The 24,975-nt window shown below is 37.2% G+C and overlaps 1 protein-coding gene across 8 annotated transcripts in view; it reads left to right on the top strand.

The window, feature by feature from the left end:
- ehmt1b (euchromatic histone-lysine N-methyltransferase 1b) overlaps positions 1-22,733 on the top strand; it is a 137,706-nt gene extending 114,973 nt beyond the window's left edge. For 7 of the 8 annotated variants that reach the window (XM_072565533.1, XM_072565535.1, XM_072565531.1 and 4 more), the window contains 7 exons: positions 1,347-1,491; positions 8,077-8,154; positions 8,469-8,584; positions 10,413-10,499; positions 15,154-15,232; positions 20,432-20,607; positions 21,966-22,733. In XM_072565533.1, coding sequence (XP_072421634.1) covers positions 1,347-1,491; positions 8,077-8,154; positions 8,469-8,584; positions 10,413-10,499; positions 15,154-15,232; positions 20,432-20,607; positions 21,966-22,149 — 865 coding nt within the window. In that variant the 3' untranslated portion in view covers positions 22,150-22,733. Of the gene's footprint in view, positions 1-1,346; positions 1,492-5,591; positions 5,698-8,076; positions 8,156-8,468; positions 8,585-10,412; positions 10,500-15,153; positions 15,233-20,431; positions 20,608-21,965 lie in introns of those variants that run through there. The other variant, XM_072565536.1, reaches the window with a different exon arrangement.
- Positions 22,734-24,975: the final 2,242 nt, after the last annotated feature.

Here is a 24,975-nt window from a genome sequence, read left to right as displayed (position 1 = left end):
AGCAATAGTCTCTGCCCTTCAAAGTATGTGATGTACAGAGGAACCTCGATTATCTGGCATTCGATTATCTGAATTTCTGATTATCTGAACAAGATCGCAAGGTTCCGATGCTTGGCTAAACTGTGTTATCCGGCGTTCAATTATCTTAATGCCTCTGTCATTTGGATCATCGAGGTTCCTCTGTACTTTTAAGATAATTCTGAGTGAGGGGATAAGTACTTTACCCATTTTATTGTTCATCTTGCACTGCATTATCACTGACAGTAACTAACACTAAGACTTGCAGCAGAATCAGATGCTCCTGTAAATGAAACAAATTTAAATTGCAGTCATTTGGATAACCAAGTGTAGGATATATGTTCACATACAAACATTAATAGATGCTTTTTCACTGAAGTTTTAAAATTTTTGATTTGTCAACTGTTGTTTCAGTTTCTTTGATGAAGAAGTATAACTGCACAGAAATCGAAATTTTAGTATGTTCAGTAAATGAGTCCTATGAGCAACTGCGCCGTCTATAGAAAAAAACGTTATTGGTCTTATCCCCAAACTGTTGTTTGATCTGTACTTGTGACAGGGCTAGAAATTGACCACTACCATTTTGCCTCTTCACACTGTGATATTGAATATCACCTAAACAGTGTAGAGAGAAAAATCAGGCATGAATGCAAAGGATGCTCCACTATTAAGCATACCTATTATCAAACAAGGTCTGGAACATGATTATCGCGTCATTGACCCTGCTGATTTTTCTTCTCTCTTGCACAAGTGATACATAATATCTAAGTGATAAAAATGAGAAGTAACTTTTTGGTTAAGTTACACAGGCAGAAATTGATTTGGCGAAAGTGAAGACTGCAGGTGCTGGAGCTTCGAGTTGAGAATATGGTGCTGGCAGCATCTGAGGAACAGGAGAGTTGACTTTTCAGGCAAAAGCCATTGATTAGGAATGCATTCCTGATGCATTTGTGCTTTTGCCCGAAATGTCGATTCTCCTGTTCCTCGGATGCTGCCTGACCTGCTGTGCTTTTCCAGCACCCCACACTCGACAGCAATTGATTTGAACAAGTTTTATCAATTTAAAAACAAAATTCCATGATGATTTGTGTGATATATCTTCATCGCTATGTAGCTAAATTCTTGTTGCAGTCAGACAAATTCCTGAATATTTTTGAAGATCAGTTCAATTAGTACTTTGCAAAACTGTGAAATTGAAACCAAGTTTGTTTGTATATGTCTTTTTGTCTTCACTATAACCTTTCTAGTTGTATACTTGTTAAAATTGTTTTGCTCATTGATGTGCCTTCAACAAGAAAATGTTCTTTTCTTCAAAATTCACCTGACAGAGATATTGGTCGAGGTTATGAACGTGTACCAATTCCATGTGTCAATGGTGTTGATGAAGAACCTTGTCCAAATGACTATAAATATGTTTCCCAAAACTGTGTAACGTCTCCAATGAACATTGATAGGAACATCACACATTTGCAGGTATGCTATGAGTTCAACGCTTCAAAGGCAGTTTGCATTACTGAATTCAATAGAAATCTGAGCAGCAAAGCACATAATGAAAGTATGAGTTGTCATTTTTAAAAAAGTGATTTGTTAAGGATCTTCTAGGAAATATACCTGCTGTCTCTTCCTAGACTGACCCAAGTATCCCCAAGACCCTCATTGACCCCATTCAATACTGCAATTGGTTCATTGCCATTATAATGGTTGGATATAGTTGATAGATACTACCTTGCAAATGTTATCCACATTCCAAACTTTCATATTATATATACATTTTAAAAAACAAAATTATGAATCCACCTTTAGTTAAATTGGGAAAATGACGAGCTATAAATCAGCTGTAAATCATTGAGCCCAACTGACAATTTTACAGAAAAAAACTTACCAAAATTAATATACTCCAGTTCTTGCTTTAGAAGAATTATATCCAGGAAGAGATGAAGCATTAACACATTTTCACCTTGCACTCATTAGGATGTTTTGCAAGAATATGCATTCTAGGGGAGAACTGACATATGTGACAAGGAGAGTGCTGATTGGTTGGTTGGCAAGTGAACATTGAATGCTGATTTTATATAAAGCCTGGTTGTTAACTTTTAATCCAAAATCCTGCAGTCTTGACTGTAATCTTTAACTTAAGTATCCAAAAATAAAAAATAGGCAGTAGGAGCCAGTGTCATTTCTTTCTTAATACTTCATTCAAGAGGTTAATGTCAGTTGTACTACCTCAGAACTTTAGAAGGTGTCATGTAGCAAACAAAAGTTATCTTGACTATTTTCTATTTTAAAAATATTGATGGCATGAGGGATATTGAAAGTCATTCTGAGATTTTTCTTAGTACATTCTTGACATGAATTTTCCAATTGTACTTGATTATACTTAACTATATTTGTCAGTTAGCCTTCACAACATTGTGAATTTCCGTACACTTATCCCATAAGTAGAGATTGTCCTATACTGGAAAATGATTGAATATAAAAACAGTGTTATCTTTCCATTAATACAGAATAGAACTGGGGAATATAGGACTAGGATTAATAAGTGGCAACGTTCTTGCCTAAAAAGAGGAGGATGGTTTCGTGTTAAAATTCTACTTCAGTACACAAAAAGATTAACTAAACCTTGAAGTAATATTTCACAGAATAGAAGTGACATAATGGATCTGCCACCTAATATAATTTTGCCTTTTATGTATATGTTAATAAGATATGGACCTGCAGTTTTGGTTTCCATCATTTTTGCTGCTTAACTAAGTTGGTTGTTACCATGCATTTGTCAAGAGCTATTGGCTATTATTTGAAGTAGTAATTATTAAATTATGATTAAACTTGCATTAAAGCAACTTCATATTGTTAATAAAAGTTATCACATAGTTGCTGAATTGTCATTACTTCAAAGAAATGCTGCAAAATCCCAAACAGTCAAAAACGTGAAAACTAGAATGGCTATTCAAGACACTGAATATACTGTCTATAATTTGTACAAATTAGTTGTTGTACACTCTAAGCTAACATGATGCGATTGTGTAGCACTTTTATTTCTATACATGCGATTAATAAGAATTTCCATGGCATAGGAATCACAGATCATTCACGCAATTTCAGTTTCATATCCCACATAAACGTTATTTCATTGTCAAGATCACCAGGTGAGTCCACCGCATGGTCATGAACTTAATTAATTGTTTATTTTACTTTTGATTTGTATGATTCAAACCAATCGTGGCTCAGTGGCTAGCACTGCTGCCTTGCAGCACCAGGGACCCAGGTTCAATTCCAGCCTTGGGTGACTGTCTGTGTGGAGTTTGCACATTATCCCCATGTTTGCGTGGGTTTTGTGCAGGTGCTCCGGTTTCCTCCCACAGTCCACAGATGTGCAGATCAGGTGAATTGGCCATGCTAAATTGCCCGTAGTGTTAGGTTCATTAGTCAGAGGGAGATGGGTCTGGGTGGGTTACTCTTTGGAGGGGGGTGTGAACTGGTTGGGCCGAAGGGCCTGTTTCCACACTGTAGGGAATCTAATCAAATCTAATGTAGATCAACAGTCAAGCTTTTCCTTTAAACAGGTTAAAGGTTAGTTTATAGCAATCGCTGTCAACGTTGTGAGGGTCAGCATTGACCAGAAACTGAACTAGACCAGCCATTTAAATACTATGGCTACGCAAGCAGCTCAGAGGCTAGGGTTTCTGCAGCAAGTAACTCACTTCCTGACTCTCCAAAATCTGTTTGCCATCTACAAGATGTAAGTCAGGAGAGTGATAGAATGCTCCCCATCTATTGGGATAAGTGTAGCTCCAGCAGCATTCAAAAAGCTTGAAACCATCCAGGACAAAGCAGCCTGCTTGATTGACACTCCATCTGCTAAAATTTATTTCCTCCATGACTGAAGTTCAGTAACAGCAGTGTATACCATTTACAAGATGGACTACAGAAATACTGCAAAACTGTTTAGGCAGCACCTTCGAAACCCACAACACCATCATCTAGAAGCTCAAGGGCGACGCATAAACACGAAGACCATCACCTGCACTTTCATCTTCAAGATGCACATGATCCCGAACTGAAAATATGTTCCCATTTCTTTGGTGTTGCTTGTACAAAATGTAGGACATTTCTCCCTGATAGTGTTGTGGATCAACCTGCAGCAAATGGACTGTAGCAGTCAAGAAGGAGATGATAAGAAATTTAGTCACCTTGTAAGTGTCGAGACTAGGATTCTTAGCGATTTTTGAGAAGATTTGTAGCTTAAGTAGTTGATAAGTTCATAAGTTAGCTCGTTTGAGCCTGAAGGTTTGTTTTCAGACGTTTCATCATCATACTAGGTAACATCATCAGTGAGAGTCTCTGTTGAAGCGCTGGTGGTATGTCCCGCTTCTCTATTTATAGGTCTTGGTTTCTTCAGGTGGGTGATGTCATTTCCGGATCTCTTTTTTCAAAGGTAGATAGAATCTAAATCGATGTGTTTATTGATGGAGTTTGGTTAGAATGCCATGCCTCTAATAATTCTCATGTGTGTCTTTGTTTCACCTGTCTTAGAATGTGTGTGTTGTCCCAGCCAAAGTGGTGTCCTTCTTTGTCTATATGTATGGAAACTAGTGACAGTGGGTCCTGTCTTTTGGAGGCTAGTTCGTATTCATGTATCCTGGTGGCAAATTTCCTGCTAGTTTGCCTGATGTAGTGTTTTTAACAGTTCTTGCATGGTATCTTGTAGTTTTGCTGGTGGTATCTAATGGATCCATTAGGTTCATTAGTCGCTGATTAAGTGTGTTGGCAGGTTTGTGGGCTCCCATGATGCCAAAGGGTCGGAGTAGTGTGGAAGTCATTTCTGATATGTCTATGATGTAAGGTAATGTGGCTATAGTTTTTGGTTGCGTTGTGTCTGCTTGTTTCTGAGGAATCGGCAGATTGTGTTTATTGGGTACCCGTTTTTCTAGAAGACATTGTATAGATATTTTTCTTCTGCTTTTTGTGGTTCTTGGGTGCTGCAGTGGGATGTAGCTTGTTGAAATAGTGTCTTGATAAAGCTCTATCTGTACAATGTTTTGTATTGTGTACAGATTTGGTCTCCCTTTTTTGAGAAAAATGATAATTGTGTTACAATTCAAAAAAAAGTTCACATGACTCATTCCTGGGATGAAGTTTTTACCTTGTGAAGAAGGATAGAACAGTTTAGATCTATACCCATTAGAGTTTACGAGAATGAGTCATGATCGTATTTTAACCTACGATCTTGAGGGGACTTGATTGGGTGGATACCAACTGGATATTTCCTCTTGTGGGGGAGATTAGAACTAGATAACCAGTTTAAGAATAAAATGCCTCCATTTGAAGACCGATTAGTTTTTTCTTTATTTAAGAGGTCGTAAGTCTGAATTTCTCTTTCCTGGAAAGCAGTAAAAGCTCAATTCTTTTTAAGTTGCAGTAAAGGTTTGTGAAGGCTGCTGAGAACTTTAAATTAAGGCTACAACCAGATCAACTATGATCTTATTTAATAGGGGGCGGGGTGGCTCAAAGGGCTTAATGGTCTACTTCTGTTCCGAACTCCTGTGATCCTATGTTTTCTTGTGCCTCCATAGATTTGTTGGAGGAACATTAGAAAACTGGAGGGATTGTGTTTTCTAAATCACCTGCCAGAGGAGAGCAAAAGGGAAGAATGAAATGACAGGAGAGTAAAGCATGAAGGTCAGTTTGAAGCATCTTTCCTGCCACTTAAGTAGGGATGAAAGATTTTCTTTTTGGGATTTAAGCCACTGAACTGCTTAACAGGTTTTCAAGGTTCTTAGAACAACAGGTTGAGTTGCAGATTGATGTACTATTTCACACAGTGTTGCATTCTTTGATTTTTCTTTGGCGCCAAACATCAGTGATGAGTCTTGAGTGAATATTGTGAATACATAAATGGTCTGGATTTTCCAATGGCCCAGTAATTAATTCTACAGTATAGATTGGAGTTGTGTATTGGGGTCCCCCAGAATCTTCAATGCAGCAGCCTCCAAAGAATTTTCCTGGGAAATTTTAGGATTCCAATGGGAAATCCCCTTTGCCTGGAACTGCCCTGAAAGTATCCATTTTTATGGAATTCAAAGGGTCCTGCTGCAGTTCGGTAAATTGACAGTCACAAAAGTTAGATAATTAAAAGATAAATAGATAATTTATCTCAAGTTCTGGGTAACTATTAAACTGACTCCCAACTTATTGCATGCATCCTCAATTACATCTTTCCAGAAGGCTTTTTTGCCCCCGGAACTGTGGTGTAATTTTTCTTTCTGCCCTAGGACCTGCTGCCACCCCAGCCTCTTCCCCCCCCCCCCAACAATGTGGTAACTTTTTAAGCAAGTCATTTACTTATTGACATTTGTAACACATCATTTTACAAAGGTTCCAACATTTTTTTGAAGAAGTAAAAATGTATGTGTAAATTCATGTCTATTACAACAATTTCAAACTGATGAAGTAGTACCTCCAAATTGAGATGGTAAATTATGGTTAAAAAAATGGTAAGCTTTTTCTGAGGATGGATTATTGATGCTTCTATCACGGGTTGATATTAATGAAAGTGATTTTTGGTAATTGCCTTGATAACAATTTCAAATAGTGACTGTTATTTCAGAAATTGTGCTTTTAAATGCCTTCACTGGGAACCGTACTAAAAATGTGGTTTCACATTTTCTACCTAACTGGTGAATATTCAATGCCAATACTGCTGAAAAAATTGAAAGCGTGGATATTAATAAGGAGTTTGCACATGTAGTTGTTTTTTTGATAGTTATCATTGTACTGGAGGAATATCCATCCTCAGTTTTGTCTTCAGGAATGTGTTACTTTTTTAAAAAGTTAGTTAATTCTGACTGCCAATGGAATTTATTTTTGTGTGTTTTTAAAAGAAAACTTGTAACCAGTGTTGAGTGGCTGGTTGGATTTCAGGGAAGGATTTGGAACTTTGGAGATTCAAATATGTCCAGATAAATTGATTTTGCTTCTCTAGTGAATTTGAGACTAGCTTTCAAGATTCTGTGCTTAGATTGGATTCAGATTATCTGTTTACTCTTTCACAAAGGATCAAGGAATTCCATCCGGAAATTAGCAAACTGACTATTTAGCAAAATTAGCTGAGGCCTAGGGAATTTAGTCCAGTTTTTCTACCAAGTAAAAATTATGCATGATGAGGAAAACTTTGGCCATCAAAAAGGGCATTTTTAAAGTATTGATGCTGCACTTGAATCATGTTTAGTATGCCTGGCTAAATTGCGTCAGGAGATAGTGAGGACTGCAGATGCTAGAGAGTCAGAGTTGAAGAAGTGTGGTGCTGGGAAAAGCACAGCAAGTCAAGCAGCATCTGAGGAGCAGGAGAGTCAACATTTTGGGCAGGGCCCTTCTTCAGGATTGGGGAGGGGCAAGGGGTCTGAGAAATAAATAGGGGGAAGGGGTGGGGCTGGGGAAAGGTAGGTGGGATGGCAATAGGTGGATGCACGTAGGAGGTGATTGTGAGGTTGGTGGGAAGGGTGGAGCAGATAGCTGGGAAGGAAGATGAACAAGTAGATCTGGGCAAGTGGGCAGTGCCAAGTTGGAGGGTTGGACCTGAATGGTGTGGGGGGCTGGGGAGATTTGGAAACTGGTGAACTCAGTGTTGAGGCTGTGTGGTTGTAAGGCTTCCAAGGCAGAAGATGAGGTATTCTTCCTCCAGTTTGCAGGTGAATTTGCATCATGTAGGATTAACTGAGCTTGTGGTCATTTGTTGTGACATTAAATATTACTCCATAGTTTAATGTGAGCAGTGAATTTGCCAAATTCAAAGGAGGGAAAACAAAGTTTTTTTTAAATAATTAGCCCAGTTGTCTTTTAGCAAATGCATGGTACCTCATTTCAATGTACAATCAAATGCCATTGTGCAAAACTTATTTGAACTAACCCAAAGCTTAATTGTCTTAATGACCAATTATTTTAATTCTGTATCACCTTAGCATAATTGATTTTAAAATTAGTTACAGATTTAATTTTTGTTTATGTCTTATCATTGGTGGACTCTCCAAAGGTAATTTTGTTTCTTTAATCTCTGTGCAGTACTGTTTTTGTGAGGATGACTGCTCCTCTAGTAACTGCATGTGTGGCCAACTAAGTATACGTTGCTGGTATGACCAGGTAAGCAAAATCGTTTCAGTTGTGAAAAATCTTTTGCTGTAAATCCCCTTATGGAAACTGTAATTGTTTTCTTTGCACTTCAAATTGTTTTGATACTGTAGAACTTGGTTATTCCTCAGGTATGTTTCCATTTCTATCCTGTAATCAGTGATGGCATTTGTTCAATGTTGTTAAGCTGAAGAATTGCTCAAAGCTAAACTTGTATTGAAGAGGTTAACTGTTGGAAGGAATGCATTCTGGTTTGAGCCGTTAATCACTTTGTCAGTCACTCATCAAAGTTGAAAATATCACTGCAGTATGCTTTGTATTTTCAGGATGGACGACTTCTTCCAGAATTCAACATGCTGGAACCTCCACTCATCTTTGAGTGTAACCACGCCTGTGGATGTTGGAGGACATGTAAAAATCGTGTAGTGCAAAATGGAATCAGGTCAGGCAGGATTTATTGTGGTTTACTGAAATCCATGAAGATTATAAAATCATAGGACTAGGGCAATCAGTCATCAAGCCTGGTCCCCCTGTTCTGATTGTGTCCTCAACTCCACTTTCTTCCTCATTACACAAAACCTTCAACTTCCTTGTTGATTCAAGATTTGTTTTAACACAGCTTTGAATGTAGTCAATCACCTAGCCCCCACTGCTTTCTGTGAAAGACCGTTTTATAGACTGAGAAATTCCTCATCATCTCCGTCTTACATGGGGATCTGATATTTTTAAGGTGTGCCCTCAGAGATTTCCCCACGAGAGGAAAGCTCCTCTCAGCATTTACCTGTCAGACCCTTTCAGAGTTTGTGCGTTCAGCAAGCTCACCTTTCATTCTTTTGAATTCCAATGAATATAGGGTCATTCTGCCCAGTCTTTCCTCATCAGACAACTCCTTTCATCACAGGAATCAGCACAGTGAATCTCCTCTGAACTGCTTCCAATGCAAGCATGCCTTTTATGTAAGGTGACGAAAACAACGATTTTCCTAGGATCGGTTTAACATAAGGTGCTCGTTGGATGCTGCCTGAACTGCTGTGCTCTTCCAGCACCACTAATCCAGTAATCGGTTTAACATAAGTCCTGTGCAGTTATAGAAATGTTGTGTGGGTGCTGGTGTTGGACTGGGGTGGACAAAGTTAAAAATTTCACAACACCAGGTAGCTGATGAAGGAGCAGTGCTCCGAAAGTTAGTGCTTCCAAATAGACCTGTTGGACTATAACCTGGTGTTGTGAATTTTTTAACTCCATTATATAAAGGCATCCCTACTTCTGTGTTTGAATATTTGCAGTGTATACTGGAAAGCTGATTATGTTATTCATAAATGTGTGGCATGTCTTTGTGAGGCAGTCATGCTTCAGCAAAGAGCTCATTCACATTAAGATCAAATGGATTATTAAATGAAACTGTAAGGACAACTTTGTGTTGAAACAATGGTTTAACTTTTCAAGTTGTGCAGATGTATCAGCCTATGTTTAAACAGTACAAAGCAGGACTTCTGTAACCAGTGCCCCTCATTTTTAGAAAATTGCAATGACTTTGGTCATAATAATATTGAACTGAGCTGTATGGTGTGACTACTATTATGCAATCTGAAGTGCTCTGCAACAAGCCACATTCTTTTTCAGCATTAGCGAAACAATATTAATTTCCCATTTTGTGACTGGCAGGAAAGAAAGTGCTCGCTTTTCTTTCAAGTGTGTTCACATTTGGCTGTGCTTTGCCAAGATTCCTCAATTTCCCCATCCCATGAAGTTGCAATCAAAATAGCAATTTTAACATCTGTCTGTAATACATGATTCTGATAAAATTCTCATGCTTAAATAAGTTGTTTTTTGTAGTTATTTCTCATTTTATGATTAATTTCTCACAGTAATTTTACATGTTGAATTGGTTTCAATATGGATTGTAATGAAACATTCAAGCACATAAATATCCCTTTTCAAACTACACACTTCGTGTAGCATCTGAAAAATAAGTTTTCCTTTGAAATGTAATGAGTAAAATTGATGACCTCTGTTTACTGCAAAAAGTCTTCCATTTATTAGTGTCTTATTACTTTCACAAAAAACAAATTACTTTGAAATGCATGACCTGTTGTATGTGCAACTGCAGTTGCTATTTTGCACACAGTAGGAGTTCATAAACAACATTGTGTTGAATAGCTGGCTAATCTGAAACATGGAAACTTTTCAAATTTTTCTGCCAAACTTTGCTTAAAATTGCACACTGTTTACAAATATTTCTCCTTATTCTGTTTTGTCCTCTTTTTCAGAGTTCGATTACAGATCTATCGTACAAACAGAATGGGATGGGGTGTTCGATCATTGCAGGACATTCCCAAGGGTCATTTTATCTGCGAGTAAGTATTGGACGTCTCTGGTTGCTGTTGCATATTAAGAATGCTTTATTTTTGGTGAATTTTCCTGTTTAAGTGAAAATAATTTCAATGCTATTACGTCAAAATGCTACATCTGTACTGTTTTTACTTACCTGCTAACCTGTGGAAGTCTTTGATGTTAGGTGAAGGTGATGTCTAGCCATCCTAAGTCAAAACAATATAAGAAAGTGTATACAATGGTGCATAGTTGTTTGGTCCATGAAGCTTTTCTTCCATAGGTCAGGTGCATTGTCCTTTTTTTTTTTAAAAACAGTACCTGAATTAGGCTGTGCTGAAGGAAATGAAAGGTATAGGTATAACTTGCAGAAACGTAAGGCTGTGAAAAATGTCTGATCCTAGATTAATTTACCAAAACTCCAGAACACCATTTTAAAGATTGCATTTTAAGTTTCTGACGCTGAAGGTTCATACAGTAAAATTAAGCAAAACTGTCCTTATATTTTTGTTAGCTGTAATAGAAGTCTTATTGTGAGTAATATTAGGGACGACCTGTACGTAGCAACAGCCATTTAAATTCATTCAGCACTAACTTGTTTCTCTTTTACTTTCTGTGTTTATACTTGTATGATTTACTTGTGTGTTTTTGATGTTCAGTTTTCAATCTTGTACATTTTTGTGTAATCAGACTTTGACTTTGTTCCCTACTGTTGGCATGGTAAGTAAGTTTGCTGCCATTTACTTTCAATAACTTTCCCTCACCTTTACTTGAGGTGAGAGTGTGTTCACTTGAAATCCAAGCAGCATTTGATTGTGTGTGGCATCAAGGAGCCCGAGTAAAACCCTCCATTGATTGGAGATAGACTGGCACAAAAGAAGATGGCTCTGGTTATTGGAGGTCAGTCATCTCAGCTGCAGGATATCTCTGCAGGAGTTCCTCAGTGTAATGTCCTAGGCCCAACCACCTTCAGTTGTTTCATCAATGACCTTCCCTCCATTGGGAGGACGGAAGTGGAATGTTTGCTGATGATTGCAGAGTGTTTAGCACCACTTGTGGTGACTCATACTGAAACTGCCCAAGTCTAAATCCAGTAATACCTGGATAATATCCACATTTGGGCTGACAAGTGGGAAGTAACATATTTGCCACATAAGTGCTAGCAAATAATAATCTTGAACACGAGATTCTAACCATTGTCCCTTTGAATTTAATGGCATTCCCATCACTGAATTCCCCCACTGTCAATGTCCTAAGGGCTAGATCAGTAACTGAACTAGACTTAACCATGTGAGTAATGTAGTGACAAGAGCTGGTCAGAGGCTATGAAACATGTAGCGACTAATTCACCTCCTGACTCCAAGAGCTGCTAATCATTTATTTGGCAAATCTTAAGAGTTTTGGTGGAGTACTGTCCACTTTCCTGGATTAGTGCAGCTCCAACAAAGCTCAGGAAGCTTGGCCACCGTCCAGAACAAAGCAGTCTGCTTGATCCGTGACTACATACACAAACACTCATTTTCTCCCCAACCAATGCTCAGTTGGAGTAATGTATATCATCTACAAGATGCACTGCAGGTATGCACCAAAGCTCTTAAACAGTGCCTTCCAAACCTACAACCACTACCACCTAAAAGGATAATAGCAGCAGATGGATGGGACCGCCAGCACCACTGGCAAGTTCCCCTCTGAGCCATTCGCCATTGTGACTTGAAGATATGTGACCATTCCTTCACTGTCACTAGGTCAAAATTCTGGAACTCTTATCCAAGCAGCATTGTAAGAGTATTTAAACTAAATGGTGTGCAGCGGAATAAGGAGGCAGCTCATTGCTGTCTTTCTGAAGGCCAATCAGGAATGAGCAATAAATATTAGCTCAACCAGCAATGCCTACATTTCATGACTACAACAAAGTTTGTGATATGAACTGATTTTATTACTAATGAAGCTGAGACTTCAAACCCTTTTTAAAAAGAACAGTTCATAAGAATATTTCCATTGCGCATTAGAATTACTTAAATTGATGAGAGGAAAATAATGGGTAGTTGTATCTAGCCGAGGAGAAATTTACTTTTAATTGTCAGACTTTTACCTTGATTGACCAGTTAATTGATGTCAGTAGAAATGAATAAAATGTTCCAGTTTGATATTTCCGTTGCATGTTTTCTTAGTATTGGGAAATTTCTATGGAACATGGACAAAAGATGCTGCCATTATACTTAAAGAACATAGCTATGTTTGAAAACTATTTTGGTTTTGTAAATCTCAAAGTGGTCTGTAAAGTGCATTCTGTGTACCCCTTTTATAACATGATTTTGACCTATGGAATCAAATATCGTCCAGAAAATCCCAATCGTTTGTAATCTCTTTAGAGCTACTAATTTCTGATGGACTTACTCAAATGCTAATTTATTTTGAAACTTAACTTTATTTTGTAGCACATACTTGTATTGAAGTGACAAGAAAGTAATATGTGTACATGGGAACAGGCTATTAAGTCCAATTAATCTGTTTTGATATTTATCCTCATGCTTACAAATAGTTCAAATTACCAATATTTAGCCTGTTTATGTGTCCCTTCAACCTTTTTTCTCTCTTTTCAAAGTAATCTTTGTAACACAGAAGTTAATGTTTAATACCATTTATAGTTATTTTGTAAAGATTTCACCAATATAAGTAATTGTAGATTTTTATACATTGCAAAATTTATAATATATTTTAAGTTTTAGAAACGTTTGCTCAATGCCCCATTTATAAAAATTGTATTTTATCATGTCACTTTTAAATTCTCAACTTTGAGGATTAGTCATGATTTGGAGATGCCGGTGTTGGACTGGGGTTTACAAAGTTAAAAATCACACAACACCAGCTTATAGTCCAACAGGTTTAATTGGAAGCACACTAGCTTTCGGAGCGTCACTCCTTCATCAGGTGATAGTGGAGGGCTCCACTATCACCTGATGAAGGAGCGACACTCCGAAAGCTAGTGTGCTTCCAATTTAACCTGTTGGACCACAACCTAGTGTTGTGTGATTTTTAACTTTGAGGATTAGTGTTTGTTTTCAGTTTGTGCAACAGATCACCTGCATGTTGAATTTTGTTTTTACAAGAATAAATATTGAGAAAATGAATATTCATGATTTGTATGTCTGGAGATTTGCAAGTTATAATGCTTTCGACATGTTGTCAGAGAAAGCTCAGTTGATTCCATTGCTTCTGTTTAGTTATTTTAAATTATATATTTATGCTATTCACTCACTATTATGTTCATGTTTTTCATCGTTGTAATAGAGGAAGAAGCTCTTGTTGTTTATATAATAATTTTATTTATCATACAAATGTTCAATACGCATTTTTTCAATGTTTAAAAACAAGTGTGGACTCCAAAGTGCAGTTTTGAAGTGGTAAACAGAGTGGATCAGCAAGTTTTGAGAAGATTTGTAGCTCAGGTTGAGGTTCTTGATGTAGGTTTGCTCGCTGAGCTGGAAGGTTAATTTTCAGACATTTCATCCGGAGGCTGACTGATGATGTACCTAGTATGGTGACGAAACATCTGAAAACGAACCTTCTAGCTCAGCGAGCAAACCTACATCCAGAGTGGGTCAGATTTGAAACCTGAGGCTGCAGAGAGGCCGTTACATGTCCACTGTTAGCCTTTTGTGGACTGGGAGTGTGGGTGGTTGCTGCATTTGGAGAATACCCCAAGACATTGTGGACTACAGTATAAGGTTAAGGCTTGGAGAGGGAAATGGCGTGTTAAACTCACCTGTTATGATTCTGTGTGGGGAATTGTTGCCTAATAGTTTCTGTTCGGTGCATAGGAGAATAGTAAAATATTTATCAGTGATGTACATTTGAGATTAGTACTAATGACTAGCTAATCCACGCAATTAGAGGCATGGAATCCCTACAGCTGGGAAACAGGCCTTTCGGCTCATCAAGTTCACATTGACCTTCTGAAGAATATCCCGCCCAGACCTATTCTATCCATCTAACCCTGCATTTTTCCCATGGCCAGTCCACCTAACTTACATACCCCTGGACACTACGGACAATTTAACATGGCCAGTCCATCTCACCTACACGTTTTTGGACTGTGGAAGGTAACCTGAGCACCTGGACGAAATCTTTGCAGACACGGTGAATGTACAAACTCCACACGGATGGTCACCCAGTTAGTGCTCTCACCACTTACCAGTGAAATTTTCATCTCGCTATTCAAAAACTAGTTACAGAATCAGATATTGCTTTCTCAATATTGAGAATTGCTTTTCTGCAGGTCTCACTATTTTTTACCAAGTAACTGACTATTGCCTATGTGGTTCAGGGCTGGGAACATTCCTCCCTTTCTCCTGGTTTAATTACTTTGTAGCCTGCCTTGAGTTGCATTTCATTAATCTAGATTATCTTTCTTCAAATGTCAGAAGTAGAATCCATTTGAGAACATTCTCGGGTATGTCCATCACCAATGTATCTTTTTAGGTCTTCATTTGAAATTACTGTTTTTCTGAGATATCAGTCCATCAGGAAATGAATGTGAAGCGGCATTGATGACCAGATATTGTAAGCGATTATACGTTCCTTTAACCATTTTGGCTGAATTGTGTTTCACAGTAAAGTACCAGTATTAGTTTATCAGTGAAAACATTTTTTGTGAAACAATGCCTTTTCTTTGTGCAGGTATGTTGGGGAACTTATAACTGATGCAGAGGCAGATGTCCGAGAAGATGACTCCTATCTTTTTGACCTCGATAATAAGGTACTTATTACTTTGTCACAAGACCTGTGTCAGATCAGTGATTATTTCTGTGTTACAGCTGCATTGCATTATGGTTAACAAATCAGTTTATTTAAGGTTGACTCCCAAATCTTGAAGGTCTTCCATTTTTCAGTCAAGACAGTGAGCAAAAATAATTTGGATGGTAAAACTGCATAATTGCAATTCATTTTAGCCTGATGCATTGTCATTACTTGTTCTAAATTTGTGTACTAAGTATAGATCGATTCATGGTAACAATAAGGATAGAAGAATTTTGGCAATATTCATTGTAAAATAAATGTTAATGCAGAAATTACCATATTGAAAGGGCTGTAGCATTTAGACACAGACTTTTAAATTTATTGTCAGTCATTTAATTAAGTTAATTGTGAGTGTTTTCACGATACAATGCAATACCCATCCTGTCAAATAAATGACGAAATTTTCTGGGAAAAAAAACAGATGTGTTTAATCAAATTGTTCCATTGCCTTGTGTAGACCCATCCTACAAATGTCAACACAATGTTATGCAGTTCGATAAATGATAGAAAATTATTACGATATGCAGTTGACATGATGTTGTGACAACAGGCCATAACATTTGGACATGTAATATTCTAATGTATTTTTTGATGTAGCAAAACAACGCATGGTAGTAATTACCTAAGTTAACACCTTTAGCAAGAACAAGGAAACTGTCATAGTAATATAGAACAATTCAGTTGTGTAAATGGAGTGTGGGTTATATTCATTTTTAGTCATGACCTGATCCCTTTTGCTGATAGTTTATAAACAAATTCCAAATTAACATGTTGCATTCATTCCAAAGTCTAAGGAATCTTTTTATTATTTGATGTGAAAGTTTGTTTGCACAATTTTAAAAGAAATTGTAAGTGCTAAGTCTACTAATAATATCACCAAAATTAGTATCTCAATCTTTTTAATATCTCTATGTCTGATGAAATAACAGAATAGATCAATGAAGAAAAAATTATGGATGTTATATATGGATTTTAAGAAAGCATTTGACAAGATTCTTCATGTAAGATTTTTTTTAAAATTTAAGACAAATTTGGGGTAAAATTGGACAAAAATTTGGCTTAAGGGCAGAAAGCAGTGGATGATTGTTTTTTTTAACTGAAGGGTGATAGACAGCACTGATTCTCAGGGAACAATGTTAGGACCACTGTGATTTTTTTGATATATATAAATACCTTGGATCTGGGAATACGGAATTTCAACATTTGCTGATAATGCAAATAATGGTAACTATGAGGCTATGCCAACAATGGGGTATAGTTAGGCTAGTACAATGGGCAGACAAATGGCAGACGGAATTGTAATACAAAAAAGTGTGAAATGATGTATTTTGATAGACAGCTAGTGAGAGGCAATTTAGACTTAATGGCACAATTCTGTCGAGATTATTGAAGGTGGCAAAGCATATTAAGAACATAGAACATAGAAAGATACAGCGCAGTACAGGCCCTTCGGACTCGATGTTGCGCCGACTGAAGCCTACCTAACCTACACTAGCCCAATAACCTCCATATGCTTATCCAATGCCCGCTTGAATGACCATAAAGAGGGAGAGTCTACCACTGATACTGGCAGGACATTCCATGAACACTCAACCCGCTGAGTAAAGAATCTACCCCTAATATCTGTCCTATACCAACCTCCCCTTAATTTAAAGCTGTGTCCCCTAGTAACAGCTGACTCCATACGCGGAAAAAAGTTCTCACTGTCAACCCTATCTAAACCCCTAATCATCTTGTACACCTCTATCAAATCTCCCCTAAACCTTCTTTTCTCCAATGAGAACAGCCCCAAGTGCCTCAGCCTTTCCTCCTACGATCTTCCTACCATGCCAGGCAACATCCTGGTAAACGTCCTCTGCATCTGTTCCAGTGCCTCCACATCCTTCCTATAAGAGTGGTTACAAAACAAATGAAAATGACAGGAGAAACTGGTAGGACAGTCGGTGACCTTCAAAGAAGAGACACTCCAAGTATGGGCAAGATAGGATCAACAAGGGTGATCAGTAAGATAGGAGAAAGTGAGGACTACAGATGCTGGAGATCAGAGCTGAAAATGTGTTGCTGGAAAAGCGCAGCAGGTCAGGCAGCATCCAAAGAACAGGAGAATCGATGTTTCGGGCATGAGCCCTTCTTTAGAAACAGCACTCCTTAACCGACAAAGCAAGGTGCATACATTTTATACAAATACATTAAACTAAGAGGACAGATGAATCTTGGGCTTCATAAATAAAAACATTGAGTTTAAAAAAAGGTTATGCTGAACCATTCTAAAGCTCCTATGAAGCCTCAACTAAACTACTGCAGCCATTTCTGGTCATTGCACTTCGGGAAAGATACGAAGTCCTTGAGAAAGTACAGAGGAGATTTTCCAGAATGTTTGTGAAGTAGGGGCTTTAGTTAGTGACAAGATTAGGTTGGAAAGGCTAGGTTTGTTCCCCTTGAAACAAACATGATTGAAAGGAAAAATGTGATGAAGTGTACAAGAGTATGACAGGTTTAGATAAGGGAGACTTGGAAAATCTTTCCATTAGCAGATGGTATAGGGGCTAAAATAAAAAATGCTGGAAAAACTCAGCAGATCTGTCAGCATCTGTGAAGAGAAATCAAAGTTAACGTTTTGGGACGGGTGACTCTTCCTCAGAAACGTCCTGTTTGACAAGGTATGAGGTCTAGTTACAGGGTGTTGCTGATTTAACATTTTAGGACATATCTTTAAACAGCAAGTGGTAATAACCAGGAACTTGCTACCCATGGAGCAGAATCAATGATATCAAAAGGGATTTGAATGACCATGTGAAGGAATACCCTTGTAGGACTACAGCGATCAAGCAGGGCAGTGGAACTGTCTGGATTAGTTTTTTGGGGGCCTGGCATGGACTTGATGAGCTGAATAGCCTCCCTATGCCATAAATCTGTCTCTTTGTCTGTCTGTCTCTCCCTTTGTCTTTCTGTCCCTCCCTCTGTCGTGATAAGGGAAAGTGTAGTAGCTATGATTGTTTGAACTTCTTTGTTTTGGAATATACGAGCAATTAAAAGGAAAGGGTGTGGACAAACCTTTGGCTTATTTATGTTAAGTGTGTTACAATAAACAATGCATTTAATCAGCCATACGGCATTCATGTCTGTGATATCAATTTAATTTTTTGAGTGGTGCTGAATGATTTTGGAAGTTAAGTGCATTTCTGTTTATTACTAAAAAGGACTGTGTGAGAGACATCATTCTAAAGCTTGCTGAACAGTTGACAAATGTTTTAAAGCATTAAAAATTTAAATTCTCAAAATTGCATTGAAATCAACTGTTTATTCAAATTTAAAACCTTAGCATTTAAATTGAAGTTGACCAATGTTGTGTTAGTTACTCCTTGTAGATGTGCCAATTTGTAGCTACTGGTATTCTGATGAGAATACAAAGAACCAATTAATAAAATGCATTTAAGTCAAGCAATCTTTTTGCAATTTATGTGTTGACCCATTGAGTAATGAGTAACCCTACTGTCTGAAACCAGAAACATTATACTGATGGGCGAATTATGTAAGGTTTCTTCCATCCCTGCTTCCAAAACGTCAACACTCAAAGTTTGTTCACTAAACATGTTATTGTAGATAAAAGATTGAAAGAAATCGAAGAGAAATTTTACAAATGGGATTAACACTTTCAGCAACCATCAAATTAAAATCGACCCTAAAATAAATTATTCTAAAAGGAAATAAGTGTATCTCTAGGACAACTTCAAATTTGAACAATAACCTTTCTAAAACTACAATTTTACAGGTATTCCGATTCTTTTTGAAAGTTGTAAATTTATGGTTGTAAAGATTGATTGTTACAATTGATGTTTTGAATATTTTATAGTCCTGTTCACTGCAAATCAAAGTTGTCCAGTGTTTTCTAAGAAATCGTTATTTCTGCATCTGTGTTGTGTTTTAAAAAATGGGTTGAATGTTGGTTTGAATACGAGGCAGTGTAAGACTGAAATGTTAAAACATCTCTACAAATTGAGCTCACTGATCTGAAGTTGCTCTTTTTGCTAAACGAACCCATCAGATGAATCGGTTGCCCATGTCTGTCCCTTGCAGCTTGTGTTATGTTGGATGATGTATTTCTTTCCTATAGTTTTTGTCAGGAATGGCACGTGTGTTTAAGGCATAAATACACTTAATTTTGGCTGATAATTTCTTTTTTCCCTATAGTTTTATCTTGGTTTCATATTAGTGATGTTTTAGCTTCAGTGTCATCCTCTTTTTTAACCAATTGCAAAGCGTGCTCATGAATTCGTCCATTCTAACTTGAAGTCAATTGATTTTCATGAAAACAAGGAAGTAAGCTTTAGAGAGAGAATGTGAGCCTGTCATGGTCACCTAACCAGGGTCCTGGCTGATTTCCCTCGTCCCCCATTGTCAGTTAGGATGTGGTGTCAGTAAGCTCCTTAATTGACCCTGATTTCTCTCCTGTTTGCAGTTCCAACCTCTTCCACAGGTGGCTAAAAATAAAATTCCAAAGTCACGTCCAACCTTGCTTTCAACTTACTTGAAAAATCCAAATCTCTGTTTTGTTTGCTCTGATCATTCACTTCTATATTTGTGAGACAACTCAAATGTATTATTTCTTCATTTGATTACAAAAAAATCAATTTTTCAGGATAACAACCTGATAGTGACTTTGGCACCTTCAGTTAGTTTTAATGAGGGGTATGCTTCACAGTGGAATACCCAAATTGATAAACCAAGCTTTCCATTGAAAGTAAACGCAAGGAACCATACAGCAATAAACAAATTATTCAATGCTTTGTATCTTTTCAGCTCTTTGGAAGAAGTATTTGTTTATTCCCACTTCCTTGCTCCTTCTGTATAGCCTGCAAATCTATTCCTTTTAAATTATGCGTTTAATTTCTTTCTTTTAAAGTTGCTATTAGATTTGCTTAAACAACCCTTTCAAGCAGTGCATTTCAGATCACATACACATCACTGCATACACATTTTCTCCTCAGGAAACCTCTGGAATTTAAGATGCATGGGAATTTCCCCAATTCCTTGAAGTATCTCACATGGTGCATTCTAAGTATCACCTTTCTGAACATGGCGTAATTATATTTCCAGTCTTTTTGATTTGAGGGAAGAAGTAATCAAATCAATAATGTGGTTTTTGGTTCATTTTTAGGAAGGGGAGGTATACTGCATTGATGCTCGTTACTATGGAAATGTCAGCCGATTTATAAACCATCTGTGCGAGCCAAATCTGATTCCTGTGCGAGTTTTCATGTCACACCAAGATCTTCGTTTCCCAAGAATTGCATTCTTCAGCAGCAGAGATATCAAATCTGGCGAGGAACTGGGGTAAATATTAAATACATTGAGTTTCTTAACTAAGAGCTTGTTTTAATATTTTCAACAAAATGGATATCTTAGAAACCAACTGCAGTTCTTCACTGCAGCATAAATTAAGACCTTTGTAATTCAGGGATAAATTCCATCTTGAACTGTCTTGAAATGATTTTCTTTGTAAGCCAGATAATACGCATTTTGGTTCAATTTGAAGTATCATAGTGAAGCATAATAGGAGTTTGCTTTGATTTAATTTATTGTTGTCACATGGACGAAGATAGAGTGGAAAGTATTGTTTTGTATGCTAATCCGCGAATGCTGAATATAGGGTTATAGCTGCAGAGAAGGTGCAGACGGAGGTCCGTTTCTAAATCTGATAACAGTGGGGGAGGGGGGTGTAGAGGTTGTTCTTAACTCTTGTTGGCATTTGTTTTCAAACAAATGTATCTTCTGCCTGATGGAAGTGTGTGGAAGAGAGTATAACTGGGGTGGGAGTTGATTCTGTTGGCTGCTTTCCTGAGGCAGCAGGAAGTGTAGTCAGTGTCAGTGGAAAAAAGGCTGGTTTTTGTGATGGGACTGGGCTGCATTCACAACTCTCTAATATTTTGTCATCTTGGGCAGAGCAGTTGCTGCACCAGGCTGTGATGCATCTAGATAAGATGCTTTCTATGGTGCATCTATAAAAGTAACCTGAAGTCCAACTGACCTCATTTCAGGTTTGTGGATCAAGTTAGGGGGCATTCTTGGGATACTTTGTGGGTAATTTATTTAAAATGTTTCACTGGGAGGCTGCATTTTCAAAATGGAACAATTTGTATCCTTCTCTATTACTTTCAATCATATTGCTGTAAACAAAATGCAGATAAACGGGCATCTGCAATAGAAAAGTGGTGTTCAATATATGTTTGGTGATGAATATCATGTTGCAGTCAGTCTGGAAAACAAAATAACAAACTTAGTTTGAATTGGTGTTCCCAATAAACCAACAAAAATCTTTATCTGAGCGGGCAGAAGTTGACTGTATTATTGCAATCTCTATGATGACTGAGTAGTCAGTTGAGAATGGGATGGAGAAAGCTCTCTGCTAGTAAGTTTTATTTAAGGCAAAGTTGTGTTATTATTTAAGTAACTTATGCTGTAAATAAGGTAAACCAGTGATGTATATACCCCTGCATTATATTCCTATTACTCAGTGTGTGTTTTTACATTGATTAATCGAAATATTTGATCAACTGGTACACTCCTAATCCCATAGGCATTGGTTAGTAAAATGTTTGCTCTACTTCTAAGAGGCAGAAGTGTCTTGCTTTACAGTAACCATTCCCTTTTCTAAGGGGCATTCCTAATAGCTTACTGTATTTATTTCTTAGATTTGATTATGGAGACAGGTTCTGGGACATCAAGAGTAAATATTTCACCTGTCAGTGTGGTTCAGAGAAGTGCAAGCATTCAGCTGCTGCCATTGCTCAACGACAAGCTACAGTGTCTCAACTAGAAGCACAACAAAATGGACTCCCAGACACCAGCTCAGCCACATCTGCCAATGTTTCTTGACATGTTAATTCAACCTGGACCACATTGAGCTGAATTGAGAGAAATAGCTCTGCTTGTGTGAACAGAGTCTTGAGCACTAGCTCAGCTGTACTGATGAAATTCTTCCTGCAAATTGTCTGTCTAGATATTGACAATAGGACATTTAATAAATTGAACTTTTGTTATAGTGAGGGCCAACAGTTATGGTGCTGATTATTGTGAGAGTTTACACCCAAGTAAAACTCACCTCAAGATTGTATAAAGGAACAACCTGTTTTTAACATGAATTCAAGTAAATTTTTTTTACATGTAGTAGTATTAGTAATAGTAAAGTAGTACAAGTTTGTCACTATGAATTTACCATCTGCTGTCGATGCGTGATGGTTGGACATTAAAAATACCATTTTGCATAAACTTTTTCAAGGTCCTTTAGTGCAGGTCAGTTTTTTTTGTGCAAGTACTTAAAGAACTTTACAGAAACATTACTGTTTGCATTCATTATAATTTTTAATGGTTTTAAGGGCATTTATGCTTGATCCATTAGTGTTCTGAATTTGTATGCAAATCTTGCTGAAATGTTATAAATAAAAACAGTTCGTAATAGATTTGCAAAGTGTGCAAATGCTTATTTTAAACTGATGTGATTACATTACTTTACAGACTAATGAAAACAACAATAATGCCTAATTACAGAGTAATTCCTGATGAAGGGCTTTTGCCCGAAATGTCGATTTTACTGCTCCTTGGATGCTGCCTTAACTGCTGTGCTCTTCCAGCACCACTAATCCAGAATCTGGTTTCCAGCATCTGCAGTCATTGTTTTTACCTAATTACAGAGTAGTTCAATTTATGACAAGTCTGTGTAAAATATTAATGAAGAATGTGATAAAGTGACATAAACAAGACATGGGATGATGGCACTTAAATGTATGGCAAAGGATTTTTTTCATTTGGATGCTGTAGCAAGTTTAAAACTATTTTTAAAGGTACATTTCTGCCAAATGTGAAATTTATTAAACTAAAGTAGTCGACCAGTGATCATCAGGCATGCAGAAGAATACATTTGATCTATTCAGCTGATCACTTTGATATTGGTTTGAGAGAAGTGTCTCTATTTATCAGCCAGACTAAAGACATTTTAAAATTACTTGCAATCAGCGTGCCATTCCAGATCCTTGGCAACTTAGTTGCCATTGAATACTCCGATCATATGGCTAGCTAGTCCAAAAACAGCAAGGCTTCTTCATTGGATGTTCTTGAATCCGCAACTTGACCTACTAGATGATCAGTATTTTAGGGGAATTCACCACTTGCAAGATTTCTTCCGATTAATTTACTCCCTGACGCCGCCAGAGCATTAGCCTAGGCCTTTGAATATTCGGTGACAATATCGCTATCCCACCATTTCCATGACACAATTTAACACATTTTTGCCTATTGTTGGAGTTAGATTCATGTCTATGGCACTTTGGCTCCAACAAATACATTTTCAAAAAGCTTCTAATTGTGTATAATTCCTTAATGAAGCCATAAGCAAGTATTTTCGTCTACAAAAGTAATCAATTGAATGAAGTATGTGCTTTGCCAAAATGAAGTTTGTTTCAAGAACTAACCAATAAAATGAACCATTCCTCTACCTGTCACCAAATTGGACAAAACCCATAAAATTATAAATCTTGAGACATTGTATATTTCATCAAATAATCTTCCACTAACCACTGGCAAGTTTTCTCATTGTTCCAATGTGTCCTTGGAAAAAAGGCTTGCATGATGGCTTACCCAGAATCCTGTCAACTTATAATCTAAAATATCTTAACCAAGCTGATTTTCCAATACAATTGACTGAGGAAATTCAGACACAAGTGACTTACACCCATTCTTGAAATAGGCTTGAATTGTTTTGATATTTTGCATTGCACCCTGAAAATCTTTGCCTAAATTCTCCATCAGTTTTGTTCTGTTTGAGATGTGAATCTTTCATTGTACAATGGACAATAAAAAAATCTCTCATCATAATCAACTTTGTTCATTTGATCCAAGTATGGTATAAATTGAGTATATAAAGAATGGAATGCAGTTCCAGAGTGGTGTAATTCCATCAGTAAATAGCCAATGTCTGTAAGGAATTGCAGACATCTTTATTCACTGCAATTCTGCTGTTATTACTCTGCTAGTTGCTGATATCTATCCAGTCCTTCTCTGACCTACCCTGTTCTTTCTTGATGTTTCACCCTCATTATCTTGTAATTGCATTGTTTCAAAACGTTCTTAATTTTGAATGAAAAGTTTTGTGAAATTTCAGTTTAAAGCCCTTAAAATTGGTTCTTAAACATTGAGAGCTTATTCGATGACAGTTCCTTGGGAGAGCATTCAAACCACCCTTTTGTGTCCAAGGAAAATAATCTTGTTTATATTGCTTAGGTTATAAAATTGCTATTGGTAGAATCAGCAGTGCCAAACAGACACATGACTGAACAATGCTAGAATTAACCAATCAAATTAGTGAAGTGAAGAGAACGTTAACTTCTGTCCAGATGTTGGCGTCAATTAACATTGGACACTGAATTTGTCAAATTGTGTAATGTTCAGCATAGCTCTTTGGATCAGACAAAAGTCTGTCATCCTGTCACATGTTGAGGTTAAACATCAATATATCCAGTATCATTGAGTGAATAAAATGACTTAGGACTAATCAAAATGTAATTCTGTATTTCATTTTTGCCCTCCTTGGAGCCAATGAGAGAAGTATCTAAAGCAGTGCAAGAACTATAATCATTTGTTAGAGCTTGTAATCATTGGCTTTATAGTTTAGAATTATTTAACTCTGAAGAGGAATGAATGTTAAAT

Source organism: Chiloscyllium punctatum, chromosome 49 (assembly GCF_047496795.1).
Source record: "Chiloscyllium punctatum isolate Juve2018m chromosome 49, sChiPun1.3, whole genome shotgun sequence".
NCBI lineage: Eukaryota > Metazoa > Chordata > Chondrichthyes > Orectolobiformes > Hemiscylliidae > Chiloscyllium > Chiloscyllium punctatum.
The sequence above is the reverse complement of the archived record's forward strand: the minus strand, read 5'-3'. Positions and strand labels throughout refer to the sequence as shown.